The sequence below is a fragment of the Mercenaria mercenaria genome, chromosome 16 (genome assembly GCF_021730395.1).
Source record: "Mercenaria mercenaria strain notata chromosome 16, MADL_Memer_1, whole genome shotgun sequence".
In the NCBI taxonomy this organism is placed as follows: domain Eukaryota; kingdom Metazoa; phylum Mollusca; class Bivalvia; order Venerida; family Veneridae; genus Mercenaria; species Mercenaria mercenaria.
In genome coordinates this window covers 46,181,744-46,207,383 of record NC_069376.1, presented here as the reverse complement: position 1 = coordinate 46,207,383, position 25,640 = coordinate 46,181,744, and the positions used below count along the sequence as shown (strand labels likewise).

General features: G+C 33.7%; 2 protein-coding genes across 2 annotated transcripts; one reads left to right on the top strand and one right to left on the bottom strand.

Annotated features, from left to right (window-relative positions):
- Window positions 1-6,644: 6,644 nt before the first annotated feature.
- Window positions 6,645-12,529, bottom strand: LOC123539663 (uncharacterized). Its single transcript, XM_045324376.2, has 3 exons — window positions 12,272-12,529; window positions 10,251-10,396; window positions 6,645-9,095 (listed from the first exon to the last, which is right to left on the bottom strand). The coding sequence occupies exons 1-3, from the start codon at window positions 12,365-12,367 to the stop codon at window positions 8,555-8,557; spliced, it is 783 nt and encodes a 260-aa protein (XP_045180311.2). The 5' UTR covers window positions 12,368-12,529; the 3' UTR covers window positions 6,645-8,554.
- A 38-nt stretch (window positions 12,530-12,567) lies between these two features.
- LOC123539662 (serine/threonine-protein kinase RIO3-like) lies at window positions 12,568-25,581 on the top strand. Its single transcript, XM_045324375.2, has 12 exons — window positions 12,568-12,777; window positions 14,291-14,528; window positions 16,863-17,026; window positions 17,871-17,972; window positions 18,423-18,535; window positions 19,064-19,207; window positions 19,508-19,635; window positions 20,129-20,314; window positions 21,260-21,419; window positions 22,125-22,295; window positions 22,924-23,028; window positions 23,602-25,581. Exons 2-12 carry the CDS (start codon window positions 14,338-14,340, stop codon window positions 23,764-23,766), a joined length of 1,629 nt encoding a protein of 542 aa, XP_045180310.2. The 5' UTR covers window positions 12,568-12,777; window positions 14,291-14,337; the 3' UTR covers window positions 23,767-25,581.
- Window positions 25,582-25,640: the final 59 nt, after the last annotated feature.

Genomic DNA, 25,640 nt, shown 5'->3' with positions numbered 1-25,640 from the left:
AAATCACACTGCAGAGACCTAGTAGTACTACTCGTACTAAAACTGACTTTTACTTCAATCTTCCCTCCCATTTTTTCACCAAAATGTCAAAAATACATGCACAATGAAATTTAAACATTTGACCTCTGGCCATGCCAAGTGAAAAATCAAAGCACTGAGAGGACTGATGTGGGCAGCGGTTGACAGCTTCTGGTTATGGGCATAAACAGTTAAATCTGGTGATTTTTGTTAAACTACTTTTGATTAATAAACAATTTCAACCATTTTGTACCGAATCAAGGGGCACAGCTCTGCTTTTACTTTGTCAAAGGGGATAAAATAATGTATGAGCAAAGCCCATGTGCTTATTGAAGATTTTGTGAAATTTGGTGAATCTTGCTCAACATCTTTTTTGAATAATAATTCATTTTTTTTAAAAAATCAACAGGAAAACACTCTGCTTTTATAATGGACTTATTGATGATTATGTGATGTTTGGATATTCTAGTTATAACAAGAGCTTGTAGAACACTTGCATGAAGTAACTGACAAGGAACAGGATTTATCGGTCACTGCACACTGGTAGTAAATCATAATTATGGGTCATTTACCGGTCTTAAATGACTTCCGTATCAAATGCGATCTTAGACCAAAGCATTATCTAGTTTCTGTTAAAAAGTTCTATTGTCAATGTGATCTTGACCTTTGACCTACTGAATTCAAAATCAATAGGGGTCATCTGCGGTCATGACAAAAATCTCCCGATAAACAATCATGAGCCTATCCCAAGCGTTCTCCAGTTATCATCCGAAAACCGATTGCTCTACAGACCGACCGACACCCATTATCAAACAATAATATTTACAATATACCTGTCCTTCTTCAAATTAATTTTCAAATAGAAGATACCCAAATGTATAGTCGTTATAGGCCAGAAATCAAGAGAAGATAAGAGCGAAAGACTAAGAGACATTAATCGGTTGGCTGCAATAGGGATCATCTACTTGGCATGTCCAATTACCCTATGCAATCTCAAGATTCTGGGTCAAGTGGTCTCAAGTAAACCGTTTTCCATGTTCTGATCCCTGTAACCGTGACCTTTAATCGAGTGAGCCCAGCGTCTACAGGAGTCATCTAGTCTGCATGTCCAATCATCCTATGAAGTCTCATTATTCTGGGTCAAATGATTCTCAAGTTATTGATCAGAAAGAGTTTTTCCATCTTCAGGCCCCTGTGACCTTTCCCTTAAGTCAAGTGACCCCAGAAACATTAAGGGTCATCTACTCTGTAAATCCTATCATCGTGATTGAAGGTTCTTGGTCAAATGATTGTAAAGTTACTGGTTGGAAACTTCTTTCCATGTTCTGGTTCTAATGACCTTAACTTCTGATCAAGTGATTCAAAAATCAATAGGGGTTATCTACTCTACATGTCCAATCATCTTATGAAGTTTAAATGTTCTGGGTCAAGTGGTTATCAAGAAACGGGTTTCCATGTTCAGGCCCCTGTGACCTTAAAGGCTTGACAGGTGATTTTTTTAAAGATCTTATCTTGGTAAAAGCAGGCTACGAATATATTATACATAAATTACATAGATAAGACACTTCAGAATAGTTCTTAAACTAAAAAGCAACCATAACCGAATATTTACAATGATATTAAAGTGTTTTAATTCAATTTAAAACAACAACAACAACTACAACTGTCTTCAGTATCAACACACATCATGATCTTCAGGTAACATTCAGTCATTTTTTCAGCTGTAGATTAATGTAATATGCATCATAATACAACATGCATGTTTTAGTGTTATTAAATATATTTTCTGGTGCTTTAGGATCATGGAGTCCATTCAACATATGTGTAATAGAGTTCCGCTTACGCGGGTGCTAGTGGGGGAGAGGGGGGCGGGGGCGTAAGGGGTGTTGCATATTTCATTACCGCTCATGAACAGACTCATTCAAACCGAGTGTGCTGTTATTCTCCTTTGTAACATTCTGTGAAATCATGAATTATTGAACTTCAAGACTTCACGATTTCAAGAATTCACGAATTCAAAATTTCACAATTTTTTCGTGAAATTTGGAAATCGTGAATTTGTGAGTTATTGAACTTCAAGAATTCACGAATTCACAATTTCAGGAATTCCTGATTTTTGCGTGAAAGTTGGAAATCGTGAATTTGTGAAATCGTGAATTACTGAACTTCAAGATTTCACAATTTCAAGAATTCACGAATTCAGTATTTCACAATTTTTGCGTGAAATTTGGAAATCGTGAATTTGTGAATTATTGAACTTCAAGAATTCATGAATTCACGATTTCAAGAATTCCCGATTTTTGCGTGAAATTTAGAAATCGTGAATTTGTGAATTATTGAACTTCAAGAATTCAAGAATTCGCGATTTCAAGAATTCACGATTTCAAGGATTCCCGAATTTTGCATGAAATTTAGAAATCGTGAATTATTGAACTTCAAGAATTCACAATTTCAGGAATTCACGATTTTTGCGTGAAATTTGGAAATCGTGAATTTGTGAATTATTGAACTTCAAGAATTCATGAATTCACGATTTCAAGAATTCCCGATTTTTGCGTGAAATTTAAGAAATCGTGAATTTTGGACATGAAATACGGAAATCGTGAATTCATGAAGTTGTGAAATACTGAATAATTGAAATCTTGAATTACTGAAATATTGAAATCTTGAATAATTGAAATCGAGAATTTTTTGAAGTGGTATTTGTGAAATCATGAAATCGTGAATAATTGAATTCTTGAATTTGCAACATGAAATATGTCCAAAATTCAAGAATTCAATTTTGATCGTTACCGTGAGAAATATTAATTTTAGCTTTAAATAACTGCTCTTTTTGAAATTTTGGTGTCCAATTTTGAAAGAATATTTCGAACGACGCCATTTTGTTCATGTAGATGACGTCAGATCTCGCGGAGGGAAAAGCCCTTGATATCATTACGCCGATGTTGTTTAAGGAATTTTTTTTTCCATACAAAATATAAAGTGAATGTAAATATTACTAAGAACCTTTCACAACGAATAACAATCTCAGATTTCAACCTTCGCCCCAGCAGGCACAGCAACGTTGATTAAACGTTGAATCAACGTTGAACTTCAACGTTGAATTTTGGTTGAATTTATATTTAATTTTGAAAGTTGAAACAACGTTGAAGCTTCAACCATTATTCAACGTTGATTTTACGGTGGAAATAACGTTGATTCAACATTGTTTCAACGTTGATTTAACATTGAATTCAGGTTAAAGTCAACCAAGTATTATTTAATTTAGGCTGATTGTTAGATTCTGTATTGTCAGTGGTTGATTGACTTGATACCCGTAGTTGGTCACAGACTTGCGTAACTTCTAAACTGGGATTTGTTAAACGTTGAAATAATGTTGATAAATGGTTGGGGACTTATTCATTTAATATTTCATGATTTGAAAACATTAAACTGCACCAAGTCCAAATTTATGTCCAGTAATCCTCGTTTGAGATTATAATCGTATGCAGCATTTTTCTGAAAGTATAAAGTAATCTGGCTAATTATTGATAAATCATTACAAATAAAATTCAAGTCTTATAAAATTTTCATTATTTGAAATGGCATTTATAGTTCACTTTGTATGTTTAATTTTCTAGTCAGGTTTACTAAATACTCTTCCATAGCCATTATTCATAGAAATAATAAATGTGTGTTATATTCAGAAATGCGTCTCAAAATAATATCTAGTGTACTTACTAGTATAAGAAAGCACGAACAGTCTTTCATTTTCCTTCTCACTAACTGTTATAACTATAACATTAAAGATGTGTACAGCAACAGAATTGTGCGAGACTTTTGTTTGCAAAAGGAATAATAATGTATAGGATTAGGATATCAGGGGATTAATGACCAATAGACACAAAGGGAATGCAAGCATACACACTAATCCTGTTTATGGTAGATGCATGCTGCAAAAACCATCACTTGATTTTGAAAAACTTTATAGTGTCAGACCGATAGAAAAGAGAAATTGTCTGCAATCATTTTTTCTGTCAATTTATTTAATAGACTATTTTGCACACCTTCTCAGATTGGATTGTGTTTAAGTTCTGATTTTACCTTTTATTTACGGGTGTTTTGAACTTAGAAATTCAATAATAGTCTGAGACTTATTTTTGAAAATCGAAGACAACTGTTACTGCTATAATTAAGTCGAAATATATACCTGTAATTATGAATTTTATTGACAACTGTAGAAATAACTAGAATCACACAATTAAGATATGTTAAAAATGTATCATGTCACATGTACAGGCGCAATAATAAATAACATTTATTTTAATGCCATACTGGCAAACTGAGTGTACGAGTTATAAACGAAAGTCAGTACTGATCTTGAAACAATTTTCAACGCACCTCCTTTTATCTTAACCTTGCAAGAAGGTCGAAACATGACCAATATTCAACGTTGATTCAACGTCAGTTAGCGACCAAACAGCAAAAGAGCATCTCCTATGATTGCTGAAGGTTGAAATAATATAAGGTTGATCAACGTCACGACCAAATTATTTGAACGTTGAATCAACGTTGTTTGCCTGCTGGGGCATGGCTCAAACGGTCCGAGCCCTGCCAAAGGTGACATATGAGATAGCCGATTGTTTATATACGTATATCAAAAAAACACCATAATTAAGTATATCAGAAAACTCCATAAGGATTTACTTATTTACTACACGTGCGAATAAAAGTATTAAACGATTCAAAAGAACAAATATACTCACTGTAGGGGAGACCGGGGATAGTTGTTACATTTTTCATATTTTATATTGTATCGGATGAATTATTTAACCGATTTTGTCCAGCTTATTATCTTTGTAAAGCTCATTCTTGCAATTTTCAAATTTGTACTATTAATTCTAAAACAAAGAATAACTCTATCCGATAAAGATAGTTGTATCATGTTGGTGAAATGTAACAACTTACCCCACCGTTGGGGTAAATTGTTACAGCGTCTGGGGCAAATTGTTACAATAAAGCAATTGTACAATTTTACAAAGAATTTACATTTGTACAAACAACGTAAACATACAATGCTTTCCAATCTGTTTATAACATGTATAACACAGCATTTTCATTTCACAAATGAATCATTTCATAGAGCCTTGGAAGTTAAACAAAACCTTGCGAATTTCAGACCGTACAGGTCATACTCTTTTTTTCAGCATTAATGCAAGCCTGAATAATGCTATAGGCCCCTAATATTTACTGAAACTGCTTCTTGTGTGTGTTTTTTTGTTTATCTATTTGCATGTATATAGGCAATACAATATGGTTAAATCAAAACATCTCTTCCATTTCTCCATCGTATCCACAATGATGACAAATAGGACGTTTACATCTGTTTACACTTTTCTTTTGTTTGGTTGTTTTCTGTTCTTTAGTTTTGAGCGCTTGTTTTGCTCATTTTTAGCAAATTTTCCACAGTTTCATGGTGAATTCTGATTTTTCTATGTTAGTACTCTTTTCGGACATGTCAGAAGAGCTCTTTTACATTTTTTCGCCATCCAGCAGTCATTCTAAATTGGCATTTCTTATCTGGAGAAAACGCAGGCCTGTTGTAGTTGTTCGCTGCTCTTAGTGCACTATTAGATTTTATTGACGCCGCTGTAATGTTCATTTCTATTCACACCAATCAGGACAAGATTTATATATCTCCACTGAATACGACATCTTCATTGACAAATTGCAATAATGTTTGTATCGCCAGAGGAGCTCTTATGGTTTAAGATGGCAGAGGTTCCAATTTAAGGCAGCTACACAAAGTCGACAATATAAGGTATACAGCGCTTAATATCGTCAGTTACATTTTGGCCATTTGAAAAATCTATATAGTATTAACTGGCATGGTCATTTTACTTCATTTTCAGTAGTATGCGCATGGGGTAGTTGTCATCTCTGCTATCCAATGTAACTACAGCATAGAGCCAACAATGTCCATCCCCATATGCAGCTTCCTGGTTCAGTCGGGTATTTACTATAACAAAAGTAGTATTCTGGTTTCCTTTGTCTCAAACAGGAAGGTCTAATACGGATGTTCCAATCTCAAATAAAGATTCTATTGTGAATCTTCTCTTTGTGGTCAGCTGGTAGTATGTACCAACGTGCCCCGCACTCATTGTAACAACATGCCCCGACCCCACAACACGTGACAATATCTAAGGTAGACAACTCAAAGAAAGCATGTATCCTCTTGAGATTTTACGATATTTAGCACAATTACTTGCTTAGTCCAACAACATTTTTAAAGTTTTATATATATTTCAAGTGTGCACATGAACCAAAAATGTATGAAAAACTCGAAAATTTACTTACGTGGCCCAAAATCTAGCTTTTTGTTCTATTTTTCAAATAACTGTCACCAAGTTAAATAATGCATCCGTAAAAGATGGCGACTTTTAAAACTAACAAACACGCACAATCTGTGACTTTATATGATGCGTCATCACTTGAATATTTGCAATGTAACAACCTACCCCATGTAACAACTATCCCCGGTCTCCCCTATATCACATTCTCGGGATTCAAGCAGATGGCCGCTGGGTTTCTTTTGACAGATTCTTAGACGGCAGATCAGCAAAGCATTTTTTATTGGGATAAAACGAAAATAACTCAGTAAATTTTAATATGACATTTTTAACATGCAAATGAATAATAACATAAAAACAGTTATAATGACAATTATTAACTTTATTTGACGAGGAGAAGATATTGGGCTGTAGCCGGTCTAACACATGATCCTCTATCATAATGATTGAAAACTTAGTTTGAAACATAGGATATGAAGTAAAACAACCGCGGTATTATGAGCAAAACTAATCACGAGTGGCATAAACAGTTATATAATAGAAAAGTCTTCGCATAAAGAATATAATTAAACATATTTGATAACATCAAAATAACGTGAACAAATACCCTCAGCGTTATAATATTAAAACAATATATAAACTAATATTATAGACAACGTTGATGAACAAGTAAAAAAACGTGTAGAAACACACTGTGTTGGCAAAAACAACACCTAAATGTACTTTAATCTAAAAAGAACAGTGTCATAAATCATGAAGTCCTTACATAAGCATCTTTTCCTTTACATACAATATGTATTATATAAGTACCGCACAGTATTATCATATTATGGCGTTAGTGCGATCAGTAGCATTCTCGTTTAAAGGTATTCGCCCACAGTTTGTGTGAATTTTTTAACGTGTTCATTTCCACCAAGTTTGGCATAGAATGTACATATGACACTGAAAATGATAAAGTGGGTGAAAATAAAAGTTAGATATTGGTAAAAATGCATGAAGAATGTAAATTTTCTGCATTATTGCAAACGCGTTGCAACGGTTTACTACCTTCTGCACAATATTTTTGGTTCTTTAAAGAAATACTAGTATCTCGCAAAAATCTTATGTCAATAAGTTTATACCACTAGTCACTTTCAGAGTACTCACATTTTATGGATTTTCGAGAGAAATTAATTTGAGGCTAAAATGTGTGGGTTAATCCCTTTAACCTTTAGCCTGATGGCGGCTAGTAATTTTGCCTTTGCGACCTGTGCAGACCAAGATCAGCCTGCGCATCCGTGCAAGCGCTGTTCATGGTGTGCACTGTTCGCAACTCAGTCAGTAAATATTCAGTGAACACCCCTTCGAATAATAAATGGCAACGCCCAAACTGAATGATAAACCAGGGCATTTTAGAAATATAGAAGGGTAAAGGTTAATATATACGAAATTAGATCAGTCGTTGACTGGCTGGTTCGTGCAAGGGATGAGTGGGAAGAAATGTGATCATTTTGTAGTGCTATTTTTGATTGTTCGAATCATGCACACGTCCAAAACCTTTTTTTTATATTTTGCATTGCATACTTTGTGTAAGTTCGGTTTTCTCTAGTTTATGACTCAATTGTTTGTTCTCATGTTCGTGTAAGATCGTGAGTATCTTTCAATGAGACGATGCTATTTAAGATTGAAATATAAAAATTGTCATAGAATTTAGAAAACTAACCCATTGCATTTTAAAATTATACATGTGAGCTTAAAAAACATTACACCACATTTAAGGCGAAGTGTACGTGGTAATAATGACATATTTTAGTAAGTGACACTTTTGGAACTAAATTAACTAGCTTGAGCTGAATTTGTTGAACCTTACTGAAAAATAAGAAACTGAATACAGGTATAAAAAAAATACACGTCTCTGGATAGAACTGAGGGCGAAAATGTCCGAAACGGGTACCGTTACCGCTTGGCCAACGAGGAATTTCTGTTTGCATCGGAAATGTTGTGTATTGAGTGAATTTTATGTTTATCTTTTATTTGTTTACATTTTAATACGCAATAATACTGTGCGATACCTATATGTATGATTAAAAGTTCAATCTTATATACTACATGTAACAATTATTTGATGAATTAACAGTATTTACTTATAATTAACTTCAGAACAATATAAATAAATCTCTTTCATATTTGATCACAGCTGCTTATTTTCAATTTCAAAGACCGAATACCTAGGGACAAAATTCTTCCACCAGGTCACGGAGTACATGTCCATGACACATCTCCGGGTGGCACCAACAGCCCAGAGTCTTCCCTTTAAGCTCCTCAAGGGATTCAAACAACGTTTTACCATTACTATGTATAGTCTTGTCCGTCTGAACATATTCTTTAAATCGTTTGCAACAGTTTTCTTTTCCCAATTTTTTGGATTTAAACGGATTGTGCCATTTACTGTGTACTGCTCCGGGGACATACAACGTCATATCTCGCCCGATGTACAAATGGTCCGGGTGTTTCGTCCATTCTAAGAGGTCTTTATAACCTAGCTCATTTAAATCTTTTTTGTGCACGTTAACAACTGTGATACCAGACTTTGTGTTACGTTGGGTCATAGACAAACTGCTGGACGCAGAAGTTGGCGGCTCTGTCCATTTCCGTTTAACTGGTTCCCCGCGATCTTTAGTGTCTTTTTGTATTCTATTCCTGTTTCTATTTACTTTGCCCGGATACCAAGGTTCACTTCTTGCAGGTTGTGCTTTGAATTTTTCGTCACTAAAATAAAATATTAAGAAAATGAGTCTACACGGATCTTTATAGAAATAATACATTATCTAAGACTGTAGTTAAAGGCCATCCTGAAACAATTTTTGAGCCGCACCATGGGAAAACCAACATAGTGCGTTTGCGACCAGCATGGATCCAGACCAGCATGCACATCCGCGCAATCTGGTCAGGATTCATGCTGTTCGTTAATGGTTTCTCTAGTTGCAATAGGCTTTGAAAGCAAACAGCATGGATCTTGACCAGACTGCGCGGATGTGAAGGCTGGTCTGAGTCCATGCTGGTCGCAAACGCACTATGTTGGTTTTCTCATGGCGCGGCTCATTTTATATAGTTATGCAAAGGTGATCTATTCGTAGTTCACGTTCGATACGTTCATTAATCTTTTATGCGGCGTAAACTTGAAGAAAAGTCTCAAAGTTCTGAAATATTAAAAACGTGCTTCTACAGAGATTACCTAAATCTGTTTAAAGTCCCAGAAAAAAAAGCTCGATAACAGCTTATGTTGTATAGGTACTGTTTCTATCATGTTTTTCCGCCTTAAAATCAAACCTACTTTATCTTATACATGTACCTTTATCTAAAGTCGCCCCATGTGGTTCTGGGATGATCTGTGTATGAAAAGCATTGGAACCACTGCCTTACCCTTGCATGATCGTAAGAGGCGACTAATAGGGTCTTAACACTTGGTTTTGCTGTAATTCTGTGATTCCAGCAGGTATGCAAATTTTGATTCCATACCTCATGTTTTTATTTCGATGTAAATGAGATATGAAACCAAAATTTGTTGTCCTGTTTGGCGCCATATAACCTATACTGTGTTGGTGCGCCGTAAAACCCAAATAAATAAATTATCTAAAGTCGCTACTGGTCACCCATATGGTCGAATCCTTCGGAAGACTTAGGTCAAGCAGTTAAAGTTTTTAAGTAAAGTACGCGATACAGATGACGCAGAATCATGAATTCAGAATCATGCTCAAATGTGTTGTGACAGAAAAAGACAATTCATATTGCGATTTCAATGTTTACTGCGTCGGGTATTTTCATCTCAATTGACTGGCGCGTTATTTCAATTAAGATTATAAATTAAGATTATAATAAACGTGTAAAGAACCAAATGATGTATGTTTGATATGTTTAACATACCTGTGGTTTGACTTTCCGGCACTTCCTGTGGATTCCTCATTTTGTTGTTCATTCATGATAGAGTTTAATGACGGTGTTTGTGGCGTTGATGTGGCCCAGACGGATGGTCCGCGACTCCATGCTCCACCAGACATTCTGTGATAATGCTGAAATCAAAGAAAAAGAGTTCCATCAATGGTATACGTTTATCACGGGTGGTAAACGCGCAATCCAATTCCCATTGGGAATACGCTAAAAATGGGTTGCGCGACTTCCGGTGCTGGTGTTGCGCATCAATATATATACAAAATCGAGGTAGGTGGATTTTTGTTTTTGTAAATAATGACACCTTTAAGAGAGTTTTCGAAAAAAGCTAAATGCTATTCGCCACAAAAATGAATAAAGATCATATGTGTGAAATACCAACTTATTAATTTAAGAATCAGCTCTGTTATCACGAAAACTCTGCCGGCTCGAACTGTCAAAAAAGCATGAAATCGTGAAAAAATGCCAATTTTCTAACTCTTGTGTCTTCTTTCTATAAATGTGACGCTTCTAATGATCAAACACGTGTAAAACAGTCATGAATATTACATACACTTGAATGAAATGTTGCTTTTGGAAGAAAGATTGGCAAAAAAATAATCGGGAATGGGGTTGCGCCCCGGTAATGGAGTTGCGTGTATACATTATATACATTATGATGTATACGAGCAACTCCATTCCCGGTGCACAACCCCATTCCCGATTATTTTTTTGTCACTTATGTCCCCGTAAGCAGGATTTGAAGCAAATAATTTTGATATTCGTTACTTTATAACAGTTGAGTTATCATAAAAAGCATCAAATGTCCTCAGATTAGGCATATGAGGTCAGAAACGTCCATCATTGTTGATTTCATACTTTTTTCACGCTTCTTGTCCCCTGAGTTTTTGTGATAATAGAGCTGAATCATAACTTACAAACCAGATATTTTACGCATATGATGTATTATCATATTTGTGTCGAACAGCATTTTGCTTTTTTCAAGAAAACTCATTCATGTCTCATACTAAGCAAAATCATAACTTCACATACCTCAATTTCGTCTTTTTTTACGCGCAACACCAGCACCGGACGTTGCGCAACCCATTTTAAGCGTATTCCCAGCGGGAATTGGATTGCGCGTTTACCACCCGTGTTTACGAAAGAATGTCAAAAATGGTGTATTTATGTCTCGTTTGAAATATTAGTTGATTCAATGATATTTTTCAAAGTTAAGAAATCAAAAATGCACGAGTGAAAATAGGATGGAAAACAGAACTAGCCTTCTTGCAGAAAACAGGTATACTAAGATTGCACCCCATACTGAACAATCCAAATTGATTATTGCTAATATAAATATAGAACATGCAATACATTGTAGGCCTACATATAACATATTAAAACAAACACACGTATGATGAAGATGATTTAAGTAAAAAGCAAATGGCTTGGACCACAGTTTTTCCAACATTATTGAACGACCCTCCCCTGAAATAAGTAATGTAACAAAATGATCAAAGTTGTGTCCTGCAAATGAGCTAGGTAATTTCTTTAAAATCAACCTAATTAATTTCCCTAATGAATCAACAATTAGTTAAATAAACACTTGTCATGATAAGATTGGATCGTCAGCAAGAACATGTAAGCTTAAGCATTATATTCGCTAAATATGCGACGTTTTCACAGAGATGATCCGTGTTCGAAGTATGAAAAAAATGACGTTTTTTTTTTTTGTTTGTTCTTTTACAAATCAACAACAAATATAGCAACAATGCTTAAAACAAGGACGTCGGCGAAAGAAAAAGAAAACAAAATTATCATTATCATATACGCAGTATATACAATAACATATAATTGTGAGTGAAAAATTGGAGTGAACAGTCAGAGGAGGGAAAGACTTTGGAGTGAAAAGGAATGGTAGTGAAAGAACTTAGGAGTGGACACCCATAAGGAATACTGTAAAGGATAAATCTAATCAAATAAAGTAACAATATGTATTTTGACGTAATTGTCCATACCTTTTCAAGATGAGATATTATGTCGTACCAGTGTGTATGTGTGTCAGTCTTACTCTCGATTGTAATGTGTGTGATTGTTGACAATCGATTTATCATTCGTCCATATCATATTTGATCTGTGTATCGAGACGCTTTTCCAAATAAATAATGATACATTTTAGCCAGTACAAGGCGATAACAAGTCGTGTTTTTCCATTTTCCATTTCAGCTATAGATAATTATTGTCTTTTGCTTTATTCTTACTCTTGGTAAATACATTTTGTTTTGTTTACCGATAAATTGTCATGTTACGAAAAGAGATGAGTACGAAGATCTATGGGTAGACGCTTGGATTGACAGATTGCACAACAAATTGACACAAATAGAAAACATTACAGATTTTACCAAAAATAGAACAGTTACAGGTTACAAATAGGCATCAGAATATATATATCGTGATACCAAAACAGAAGGTGGAAAGTAAAACACAGAACTTTAAATATTTCACGAGAAAATAGAAAATATAGGTAAGATTAGATTACAAATTCTGAACAGACTTGTTTATAATTTAAATTAATGTTCATACTCTGACAAAGATAAGTTTTATTTAAGTCAGCAAAACATATAACAACAACAACACATTAACTGACTGCTGAAAAGTTAAGACATACTCGATAGTCGTTTTATAGTCGAACTAACCCTTACGAAATGGTCAAAAAGCTGCGAACATGCCGCGAACATACCTATTCGCAGGAAGTGTTCGCGAGATATTCGGTGCTACGGCGATCATGCCGCGATTGATTTGGATTATGATACCCCCTGCAAAAGTATGAAGGGGATTTTGTAACACCCTGTCATTTTTCAGTGTAGGGGATTTTAATCAAATGGATTTTGATTGTCTCCCCTTATACGCACTGTGAAGAAAAAACATTGGGCTGAAATGAATACATGCACTCAGACACTGTTATTGAAATGACAACAGTTTAAATTCAAACATATTTTATCATTAAAATTCAGAATGCTCCAAATATGATATGAAAAAGTACAGACATTGACAATTTGAATTAGTTACAACCTCAGTGTTCCAAGTTTATTCAATTTATAAATTTATATCCCTGATTCCTATTAATTTATTTGTTTTTACACTTTTTCTGTACATGCATTTTTGTACACAATTTCTGTATAGTGATTGTTTTCTGCAGCTAGTTTGCAGCATGTTTGCTGCAACTAGTTCGCGGGATGATCGCAGCAACTTGTTCGCGGGAAGTTCACAGCTACTTGTTCGGGGGAAGTTCGCGGCAACTTGTTCACAGCAAAACTAATTTGCATGTGAAAGGTGAACACCAAACGAACATCCCGCGAACAATTATACCAACTGTATCAAAAGTGTTTGCGGCATGTTCGCCGGATATTCGTGGCATGATCGCAGCAAGTGTTTGCGGCAAACTATAACATTTCCGTAAGGGAATCCAAGGTATATGCCTGCTACAGTTTGTTTTATATTGTGACGGTGAAACTGTAACGTCGCAGTGGCTGCAAAAGTCAGAAATTAAAAAGCAGCCACTCAGCGACAGTAAGCTTGCCTAGTCGTTTTATTGATCTGATAATTGTTTTTATTTCGATATAATTTGAGATGTGAAACCAAAATTTGTAGTCCTGTTTGGCGCCATATAACCTATACAGTGTTGGTGCGCCGTAAAACCCAAATAAATAAATAAACAATTGCTTCCATTTATGAAGTCTAGCTTACCAGGGATCTAAATTAGCAGGGGCCCAGTAGCCCATGGCCCCTAAATTGTTTTAACAGGTCAGGGAAGATTTGAAATGGCAATTTCTATAAATTTAGCATTAAATTAAATTTGACAGAATAGCAGATGAATGTGAGAGCTGAACTCTGTTAAATAGTTGGTCCAAGTTAACTAGAATCGTAGGTGTAATGGGAAATAAAAAAAGGTCCTGAAATTATTGGTCCTTAATCTAACAATATATAATGTATATTATAGTAAATGTTCAATTAATCTTTACTTTTGTGTGTTTCAGGTTCAGTATATTATAAGGGTAAAACAGGAAATACTTATATTATTGTTATGGAAGGAACAATTACAGAAACACCAAAACCTAACCCATGGGGTCATCATCAAACTGGAGGTTCACCATGGGCAAAGACAACTGAAGTAATACCATGCTCTCTTGAAGAAGTTATGAGTGAGCAGTTGGCAGGAGAACTGCAGCAGAAAGAAAATACCAGACTAGACACAGAATCTGCACAAGCAATGGGGTATGAGTTATGAAAATTTCAAATAATGTTCATTTATTTTTCCTGGGAAAGGACAGTCTCAGAAAGCAGTATATATTTATAATAACATCATTTACCATCAGAAGCATCAAAACATAGTAGAAACTGCACTAACTATTTAGTTTTGAAATGAGCCGTGCCATGGGAAAACCAACATAGTGGCTTTGCGACCAGCAAGGATCCAGACCAGCCTGTGCATCCGCACAGTCTGGTCTAGATCTAGGCTGTTTGCTTTCACAGCCTATTGCTATTAGAGAAACTGTTAGCGAACAACATGGATCCTGACTAGACTGCGCGGATGCACAGGCTGGTTTGGATCCATGCTGGTCGCAAAGCCACTGTATTGGTTTTCCCATGGCACGGCTCATATAATGACTATGATATTTACAGGCATATTGTAATGGCTGTATGTTATTATATAATAAATATTGCTGTAGACTGGGTATTTTTTGCAAAAGCTTGATTATAAGCCTTAAGGATTTCATGATTAGCAAATGGTCTTATTCGTGAACAGGCAAACACATTAACCTGATCCTCAGGCATACATATGTGTAGTAGATTATCGTCATGCGTACAAATATGTAGGTCTCTTTTTCCTCAGGCGTACATATTTAGAACGCGCTGGTAAGTTTTGAAAAAATGTTTGAAATGTTACAATTGCTATAGATTCATCCTTATTAACAAACTACATTGAAGCTACATGAAATTCATCAAAATGCTTTTAAAACCTTACTAGAATATACAAATATTAATTGGTATAGAATTTAACATTATTATACCCCCACCAAACATGTTTGAGGGGGGTATATACGAGTCAGTTTTGTCGCGTCGCGTCCCGTCGCGTCCCGAAATCTATTATCTCAGTTATTACCAAATGGATTTGATTCAAACTTAAAATACATGTTCCACCTTATCACCCACATCATGTGACACAAGGTGCATAACTCTTGACACCAAGTTTTCATGAATTATGTCCCCTTTTACTTAGAATTTAAGGTTAATTTTGTTGTATTTTCACTATGTCTCAGTTATTACTAAATGGATTTGATTCAAACTTAAAATAGATGTTCCACCTCATCACCCACATCATGTGACACAAGGTGCATAACTCTAACACCATTTTTTTTATGAATTATGCCCCTTTTTACTTAGAATTTAAGGTTGATTTTGATGTATTTTCACTATATCTCAGTTACTACTGAATGGATTTGATTCAAACATAAAATAGATGTTCCACCTCATCACCCACATCATGTGCCCACATCATGTGACACAATGTGCATAACTCTTACACCTAGTTTTCATGAATTATGTCCCCTTTTACTTAGAATTTAAGGTTAATTTTGTTGTATTTTCACTATATCTCAGTTATTACTAAATGGATTTGATTCAAACTTAAAATAGTTGTTCCACCTCATCACCCAGATGATGTGACATAAGGTGCTTAACTCTGACATAAATTTTTTATGAATTATGTCCCCTTTTACTTTAAATTTAAGGTTGATTTTGATGTATTTTCACTACATCTCAATTATTACAAAATCGATTTGATTCAAACTTAAAATAGATGTTCCACCTCATCCCCCACATCATGCGACACAAGGTGCAGAACTCTGACACCAATTTTTCATGAATTATGCCCCTTTTTACTTAGAGTTTAAGGTTAATTTTGATGTATTTTCACTATATCTCAGTTACTACTGAATGGATTTGATTCAGACTTAAAATAGATGTTCCACCTCATCACCCACATCATGTGACACAAGGTGCATAACTCTGACACTAATTTTTCTTGAATTGTGTCCCCTTTTACCTAGAATTTAAGGTTAATTTTGATGTATTTTCACTATATCTCATTCTGATTGGCTTAGAGTCAAAGAGAAGTAACCTTTTTTTAACTTTTGTACAGAGTTTCTTCCCCTTAAATTCCAGGAATTAGTCTATTTTTAGAAATCCTATTTTTAGATTTTCAATATTTTAGGTATTTTTCTAACTTTTTTATTCTAAGTCCTATGTAAAAAGTAAAAACATTTTTCTGTGGAAACATGGGTCGGTAAGACATTTTTTTGTATTCACTTTTAGTGTATCTCTAATATTAGAGATTTAATATATTTACTAGTATTACTATACTAGTATTATACTAGTATTACTTATATGTGGAAGCCCAGGATGAAGTACTCCAAAGTATTTTTAAGATTTCTTATGGTTGCCATTCTTCTGTGACAAGACCGTATGGTGGGGGTATGAGTCACTCCTGTGACAGTTTTAGTGTTTTTTAGTCATAACATGTTGACAAATGTATTTTATGTTTTGTAGGGTTGATGTAGATCCAGAGATCCAGGACCTGATCGGTGCGGCGGCATCAGATAAGGACACAGACAGTGATGCAGTTCTAGCTCGTATGTTACAAATTCAGTATGACCAGGAACACAACAAACTTCTACAAGCTGAGGAGAAACATTATAATGGAACTAATAAAGGTTGTTTAGCCACACATTTTTGAAAACTATTTAATGATTATTGATAGGTTTCTTTAAGTCGTGCAACCTTTCAGTTTTGTTTTAGATAAGTTGTGAGTTATATATGAGTAATCAACTTCACACACTGAAAAGAAAGTTACATGAGACTTTTAGTAGAAAATTATACTTTGACAAAAGTTTCTGTTGTAAAAATAAGTTTTCTTTAAACTTACATATATTGCTTCATACAGTAACAGCAAGGCCCACGACTCAAAAGTCTGGTCCTTATATACCCAATTTAAGAGTTGGTCTTAAGACAGGCGTCACATTGAGCTATGTCTAACTTTGTCCAAACATCTATTGCAACAGAAATGCTGTATATCTGGCATTTAGACTCCTGACCAATGCTTATCTATGAAAATACAAATCTATAAAATTTCAAATGAAATGTTCGCAGTCTTCTTTGAAGTTTGTCATCACCCTAAGTTGGATTCCTACCATTTCTACCCACCGTCCTACAGGTCAATCTCTACAACAACAGACTATTATAAATACCTGTTCCCCCTATGGAATAGTCTACTATCTGACATTCCCTTCCTTTCGACCCTTGAGCAGTTCAGTGTTGCTGTTAGAGCCATGTACTACTATAACCTGGCCTTTCCTGTTTTTACCTTTTAATCACACTCTTTTTGTTTCCCTTTTATTTGGTCCATTTATATCAACTGTCTTTGTGGTTTAATATGCAGAAAAGTGTTAAAGTCCCTGAAGAAAGTTTGTTAGAATAGGCAAATAGATAATGTGATAAAAGAACTATTTTTGTGGATTTTTTCCCTGTAAAAATATAAAATCTGTAATTTATTTCAAGTGACTGTATCATTCAACAATTACATCTGTCCACACCCAACTTACAGTGATGATGAGGAGGAAGAACAAGATGAGGATGGTTACATTGAGAAATCACCCTGGGGTAAGTACATATCATAAAAATACATTTGCCTATCAATGCATTAAATAATCTATGAATTTTAGTTGGATTAAGTTGTTCTATAACATCTTGATCAGAATGATCCGGGTTTTAATATACTAAGAAATCATTAAAGAATATAATGTGGGAGACTTATTTTATTTGGTCATTTATCAAAATTCAATTTCAACAAACCAGTAATATTCCTATTAAATATATGTTTTAGGTTCAAAATTCAATTTGAATTTGTAATAAATAAATATATTCATGCAATATAAAAGTTTGGGCCAAAATAATGAAATTTTGTGCCCACAAAATTGAATGATTTTACAGTAACTGAAAAAAAAAGCCATACACTGTTGTGTAATTTGAACTGTTATACAATAATTCCTTCATGGTACTTTTTTGAAAGACATACTGTCTTCCTAAAGAAAACTCCTGTTTTCCTTGTAGATGAAAAGTCACCATCGTTCAATGCCCAGGGCTATGCTGGTAAAGGAAAAAACATTACAACTAAACATGATGCTGTGATTTGTGGTAGGAAAAACGCTTCCAAAATGATGAATGTAAGTATAGTTTTAATCTTTCTTGATATCAGATAAAGGCACCTTTAGAGCTTGTCATGTGTTTTACAGAATTTGAAATCTATATTATTTTGTCAAGTATTTCTACAGTGAATGAGTCATACAATGTTGACATCATGCTTGTTCTCTCATAAGTCCTTGACAAAACTTTTCAATCCAAACAATAGGGCTTTAATGTAGATAAAAGTCTGCCTTTAAAGGGAAGGGTTGCTGAAGACATAACTTCCTCCTGAATGAATAATGATGATAATAAAATTGATGAGTTATTTAATGGATGTACAAAAATAACTCATTTAAACAGTACATCATTGAGTAAAACTCAAAAAATCATAAAAGTTTCCTAATTTACATGGAGGAAACTATAATTTGTTATTCTTGAATACTTAAATCTGACAGTTCATATTTGTTAGAATGTATATAACTTGTAATATATTTTCATTACAATGTATCATAATTTGTATAAAGTTCATATTTACCACAGTGTATGAAAAATGAGAGTTATATTTTCAGTTTCCTCCGGAATTTGTAAGTGGAGACGGTGAAGGTATGGACATGCAACTTCCTAACCACGTATACAATAAACTCAAACGTCACAGTGATTCTGAAAATAAAAGAAATCAAAGATTGCATGACAAGAAAGAACACTCTACAGCTGTAAGTACTTTTGCTGCTAAATATGCCCGTACTTGTTGATTTTCAAATATTCCTTGTCCCTCCCCTGTGTGGGTTCGAGCCCTGCTGTGATCTTCGTATAAGGAAGCTATCGAGCTGGCTTATGCTTGTCACACTGTTAAAAAAAGAAAAATCATTACAGGGAAGGAATACAGCTCTTCTTTATGTATTATACAAAATAACCTAACTAATACTGAAGTATGATTTATGATATTTTACTGGCTTTAATTTTCACAGTTTTGATATTATTACCTATGTGTTGTTTTGTTTTTCTTCCTGCAGGAACATGCAATGGATCCCAGAACTCGACTGATACTGTATAAACTTGTCAACAATGGTACACTAGAATCAGTGAGTGGTAGCATAAGTACAGGCAAGGAATCCGTCGTACATCATGCATTTGGTGGCAGGTAAGAGCATTATAAAATTTTTTTTAAAATGCCTATTGCATGTTGTTTATTCCAGCGCCATAGCAAAGACCCTGTTTAAGGGACTTATGATGAGAGTCAGTAATTTCTATTCATTTAAGTAATCATGTTTGTTGTTTCAGCATTCTTTGGACATTATTTAAGCTCTTTCAATAAGATTTGTCTGGAGTATACATAATCAAACTGAAATTTTTAGTTGTCATTATGGGTCCATTACTTAAATGCTGATTTTTTTCATGCCTTTTTTTTGTTCAATAATTTGACAGAAATAACTATGTTCACATTATAAAGAATTAGTGCTTGTACTTCTCTCTTTTATAGATAATGTGTGTTTAACTTTGGGGGCATTCATTTTACAAATGCAGCAAAAAATAACTGTCGTGAATGTTTATCCAGTCTTCAGTAAATTGTCTACAAACTGAATATTGTTTTGTGTTGCAGTATGGAAACATATTTTATTCTCTGTTTTCTATAGTATTAAGGACCGGTCTTTGCCTACAGAAGTTGCAATCAAGGTATTTAAAACCACGCTGAATGAATTCAAAACTAGAGAAAAATATGTGCATGGAGATCACAGATTCTCGAAAGATGACTACAAAAAACAGAATCCACGGAAGATAATCAAAATGTGGGCAATGAAAGAAACTGCTAACCTGAATAGGTAAGTTATCAAAAAATGATTTTTTTTCTATTTTCATTGCATTTTATCACTTCTTCAATTTTCGTTTTGTTTTTATGCTGTTATTTAGGTAAACACTGAACAGCTTTCAAAACACACACTTAACATAGCTCTGAATAATTTCAGTTTTGATATATATTTAGTTAAATCTTATTTTAGGACATAGCGCTAGAAGTTATTCTTAAGCGGGTTAAATTTCATAAGGCAGAAACACATAATCACCTGTGTATTCCTTAAGAGACACCCACTGCGACAATTAAAGTCACAAATTGACAAAAAATTTAAGATACTAGTTTTGACCTGATACTTGGAGCATATCAGCAGAATCAAAAAGTAAAAAAAAGTTTTTCTTGTAATTGTTGATTGGGATTTAACAGTTTTAAGGTCAATACAGCATATAATTGTGCTTATTGATTTTGAATTTTATGATTTAATCTAGAAGCTCTGCTTAAACCTGTTTTGTTATCCAATTTGAGAATGGGGCTAGAATTATAGGAGTTTTTTTACAACAAAAAAAAGTGAACATAAATTTTTTTAAATGTATAAAATGTATGCACAATGAACCCCTTTGAATGAAGTTCTTTAAGGTTTATAATTATGTTGTAAAATCGCTCCTTGTATGCCTTTGATTTTGAAAAATGCTGCCATGAAAAAAGTCTATAGCTGTGAAATGAAAAGTATTTTCCATGTCCTGTGGTTGTAAGAGAAGAGATTGTCATCATTTTTCCCTTACATACCAGTATTGCATAAGTTCATCCCAAATCAAAAAACCGGATTTTCTCACTGAATCCTCCATTTATTTTTATGTATGAATGATTTCAAAATTAAACTGTACGTAATAGGTCTAAAACTGTGTTTATATCAGACATTTTTGTTAAATCTGTTTCCAGTAAGTTTTTGTACAGTCTCAAAAACTTTATTTGACAGGATGAGGAAGTTCAACATTCCCTGTCCGGAAGTACAGTTGCTACGGAAACATGTGCTGGTGATGTCATTTATCGGACAAGATCAGATACCAGCACCTAAATTAAAAGATGCTAAAATGTCACAAGCAGATCTCGAGGATGCTTATGATCAAGTGCTCGCGGTAAATATGATATTTTATTTTCGTGCTAAGAAGTCACTGCTCATGCATTTGTAAATTTATCTTATGTTTTTACCATCTGATTGTTTCATAAAGAGTAATGAAATAGTATATCTATCTATCTGGTACTGTCACACCTCTGTTTCGAGTGTTATGGACAGGAGTGCATGCCATGGTTAGTGAGGGGAACTGTTAAATTACTACTGGGAAGTGTCCCAGTAAGAGGTGGGAGTGTCAGTGTGTAAAGTGTGGTAGAAATGAGAGTAAGTAACTTTTAAAAGTGTGAAAATATCCTTTGCTTCCATCAAAAAAGGTTTATATGCTGTGCAGTTTCACTTTGTAAACCAGCGGTGTGGCAGTTTTTCAGTTCGAAAGCTAAAATAATCCTACTTTGTTAAAACACGCTTACTCTAGAATGATGTCACGTTAACGTGCAGTGACATCAAAGTTTTTGTTGCGACCAAGAAAGAGCGCTTCTATATTTTATCTAAGTACTGTTTTAGATTAAAGGCGTATTAAAATTGAAATAATTTATAGCAAAATCGTGTTTTAACACTAATTATACACTCGGGCAGTAATACGCCCTCGTGAAATCATTACGCCCATCGGATAACTGCCCATCGTGCATAAATAGTGTTAAAGCACTCTTTTGCTATAAATTATTTCTTAAATAAGAAGTCATAAATATCTCATTATTGGTATTTACAGTTTTTAAAGAAAATGTACAGAGAATGTGGCCTAGTGCATGCTGATCTCAGTGAATATAACATGTTATGGTGGAGAGAGAAGGTCTGGATCATCGATGTTAGTCAAGCAGTAGATGTTACACATCCTAAAGCCATGGAGTTCCTGTATAGGGATTGTTCTAATGTTTCTAGTGTAAGTAAAGACTGAACATTTTGATGAATAGCTAAACTGTGAAATGATTAATGTTCATGGGAGATTATTTTTCTTGTGTATATTATGGTGTAGTAAGTCCCAAAGATCAAGTAAAGTTCCTATTCATTTTATATTCGGAACTTTAAAAAGAAAATTTTTTTATACATATTGCCACGAAATAGACATTTTGTCAAAATTATTAGATTTCAGCTCGTGGAATTCAATGTTTTCACAGATATGTGACAGTTTATTGTAGCCACTGGTTTAGGAAAAAAATTTCATGTTCCATATTTCTTTATTGTGTTATATAAGTCAAATCATCTGCTCATTTATAAAATGTTACTTGAGTGATACACATGTGTATTGAGTTTCTGGTATAATTGATTTGAGAACATAAATTGAAAGATGAAAAAAATGTCCTAGTAGATTTAAAGTTATCTAGCAGTACCTAGTAAATGTTACCAAATGTAAAATAACTTCTAAGCATGCAGTATCTAAGTGGGTTTGGCTTTAATTCAAATACAATTTCTTGTTGGATGCAGCGCTATATGAACTGTTGTAAAATCATTATTTAAATATTTTCATTACGATCTTTTAAAAAAACTTTTTTGTTTTTTTTTGTTTTCAGTTTTTCATAAAAAGTGGTGTCCATAATGTACTATCTGCTGAGCGATTGTTTAATAAAGTAACCAAACTTGACATTAAGGGACAAGGGTCAGATTTTGTGGCACAGGTAAGTTTCTTGATTGTTTGGTATAGTATTTATTTATAGTATATTAAAATTTAAGGTAGAATTTTTTGTTGAGATTTATCTCCCTTCCATTGTTCAGCTTTTTGAAATGGTAATACATGTCCTAACTTTTTGAGACTCAGTACAGTTTTGATCACTATGTATTCTAGTATAAATACAAATACATTATGTATTCTTTAACAGTAGGTTGTAGTTGAATAAAGCAGAAGGATGAGCTTGTAACAAAACTTATAATAAAGATTAAAGTCAGATCTTCGGATCCAAAATGTGGTTTAATACACTTGACATTGACCCTATACACGGCAATCATTCACAGTAGCACAAAATTTATCAGTATAGACCTTTAGTTATAAATTTAAATTTAAATTTTTTGCTTTCACTTTTAGATTACATTTATTATATTGCTAATATTAGTCTAAACCTATTGTTGCAAATTTAAAATAACTCGAATTTCATTGTTAGGTATTCTCTTATTTGTGATTACCGTTTGTTTTGAACAGCAGAATGCCGTTGGGTTAATTTCATAAAAAAAAAAAATAATATTTTGTTTTACAGGTACAAAGATATGATAAAGAAAAGCGTGAAGAACTATTAGTGACGCAGTTAAGCAGTAAAACTTACCCATTTGACTATTTTTTTGAGAAATCACAGCGCGAGAGATCAGACTTTGATCAGTTACAGATCTCAGACAGTGACAGTGATGAGGAAGAGGAAAACTGAGCCGCACTAGAAAATGTTGCGGAAAAATTGAAAAGGATGCCTAAAAAATATTTCTGAAAATGTTTTGGCAAGGGTCTTAAAAATGAAAAACCCAACATAATTGAGGAATTCAGGGGTTGGCGTGTCTGACAGGGTTCTGAAAATCAATCCAACAATTTTTACCTGCTTTTCGTTTCGTGTTCCTTAGATCTTTGCTTTTTTTCCTAGTCATTTTTTTACAGATTTCAGATTATGTAGCCGTTTATCTCAGTTGGTAGCAGTAGCAGAGGAGTCCCTTTATCTGCACTTGTACATGTTTTTGTTCAACATTACAGTAAGCAGCCAATGTATTCAATTTTAAGATTTTTGTATGTTTATGAATTGTCTAACCAAGCAGTAGTTTTTCTGAAGAGGAATGAATTGAAATGGTGCCACTGTCTGTGATAGTGTTTTAGTCAAATATGAAAGATATTTTTTAATTTTTGTTCTTGAGTGGTTTATTGAAATACAACAATGGATTTTATTTTTAAAATTTCAGTTTCAAACAGTAGGATTTCCATTTTGTAATTTACTCTGTTACCAAACTTTACTTGAATGTGAAAGAGAAGGGATTGTAAATAATCAGATTTTTTTTTTTTCAAAATGTACATCAATAAAAATATACAAGAATTTAATTACCGACCAAAACATATAGATATGATCTTAACAGTACAAAAATATATATGATGATTCTAACGGTAATTCAATTAAACATTTTTATAATACTAACACTGTGGTATCTTGAGTTTTGATGTGACATGGCCCAGAGCATGTGATGCTGGTATAATTCGATAAAAAGTTTTAAAAACCATTGGAAACACATGAACTAAAAAGAAAATTTGTTTGTTTTACCTGAAAGATCCAGCTGTATTTCATTCATGAAAACCAGATTTTAAGATTTTCTTTCAAGCCAGAAGTATATTGCATTTGATGTTCACTAAATCAAAGGTATATAATATTTTAGAGTGTCTTACTCTGAATCAAAAATATATCCTCTTTATTTTTCACCAAATGAACATCAGATCCAGTATTTTCATAACTTAACCTTTACCCTGCTTAATTTCTATAACAAACTTGGCCATCTTTCAATTTGTACAGTACCACTGACTGTTAAAAGACTTACTGAACGGCGAACAATGCAGATCATGATCAGACTGCACAGATGTGCGGGCTAATCATGATTTACACTGGTCGCAAAGGCAGGACCAGTCGTGTCCAGCATGGTAAGGGCTAAAGAGAAAATATGGAACATAAGTTGATCTACATAGTCAAACTGTTCGCTCAAACTTGGATAATTCAAACAATACCCTTTGCTCAAACTGGTCCCGGCAAAGCCTGTATTTTGTATATTGTTTCGGTGGCTCAAACCACTGATAAGACAAACAAATTTTGCCGGGTTCGGTCGAGTTCAAGCGAACAAAGTTCTGAATTGTTATATTAAGTATTATTTGTGTTACGATTTCTTATTTTCATGTTTACTAAACTGTGATAATAGATTGTAACATGAAAAACTTACTTTTTTCCATTGAGTCTATAGTACCACAACAATACTTTCTTTGGACATGAAGATTAATTGTTTCTTGAAAGGATAGAAATTTACTTTTTTATATTAACATGTAATATGAAGTCTATTAAAGGATTGTACTCCTGTGCACATGAAAAGGGTCTAAGAATAAAATAAAGTTTATTTTAGATATACATGTATTTATATGATTGTGATTTTGCATTTATTTGTATGGTGTCCTTTGCAACTCTTTTTAGAAAAAAGAGATACATGTAATAAAGAATTTAAAATTTCTTAACATTTTGTGATATATTGTACACCTTTGTTACAGATTAAGAAACTTTTTATCTCA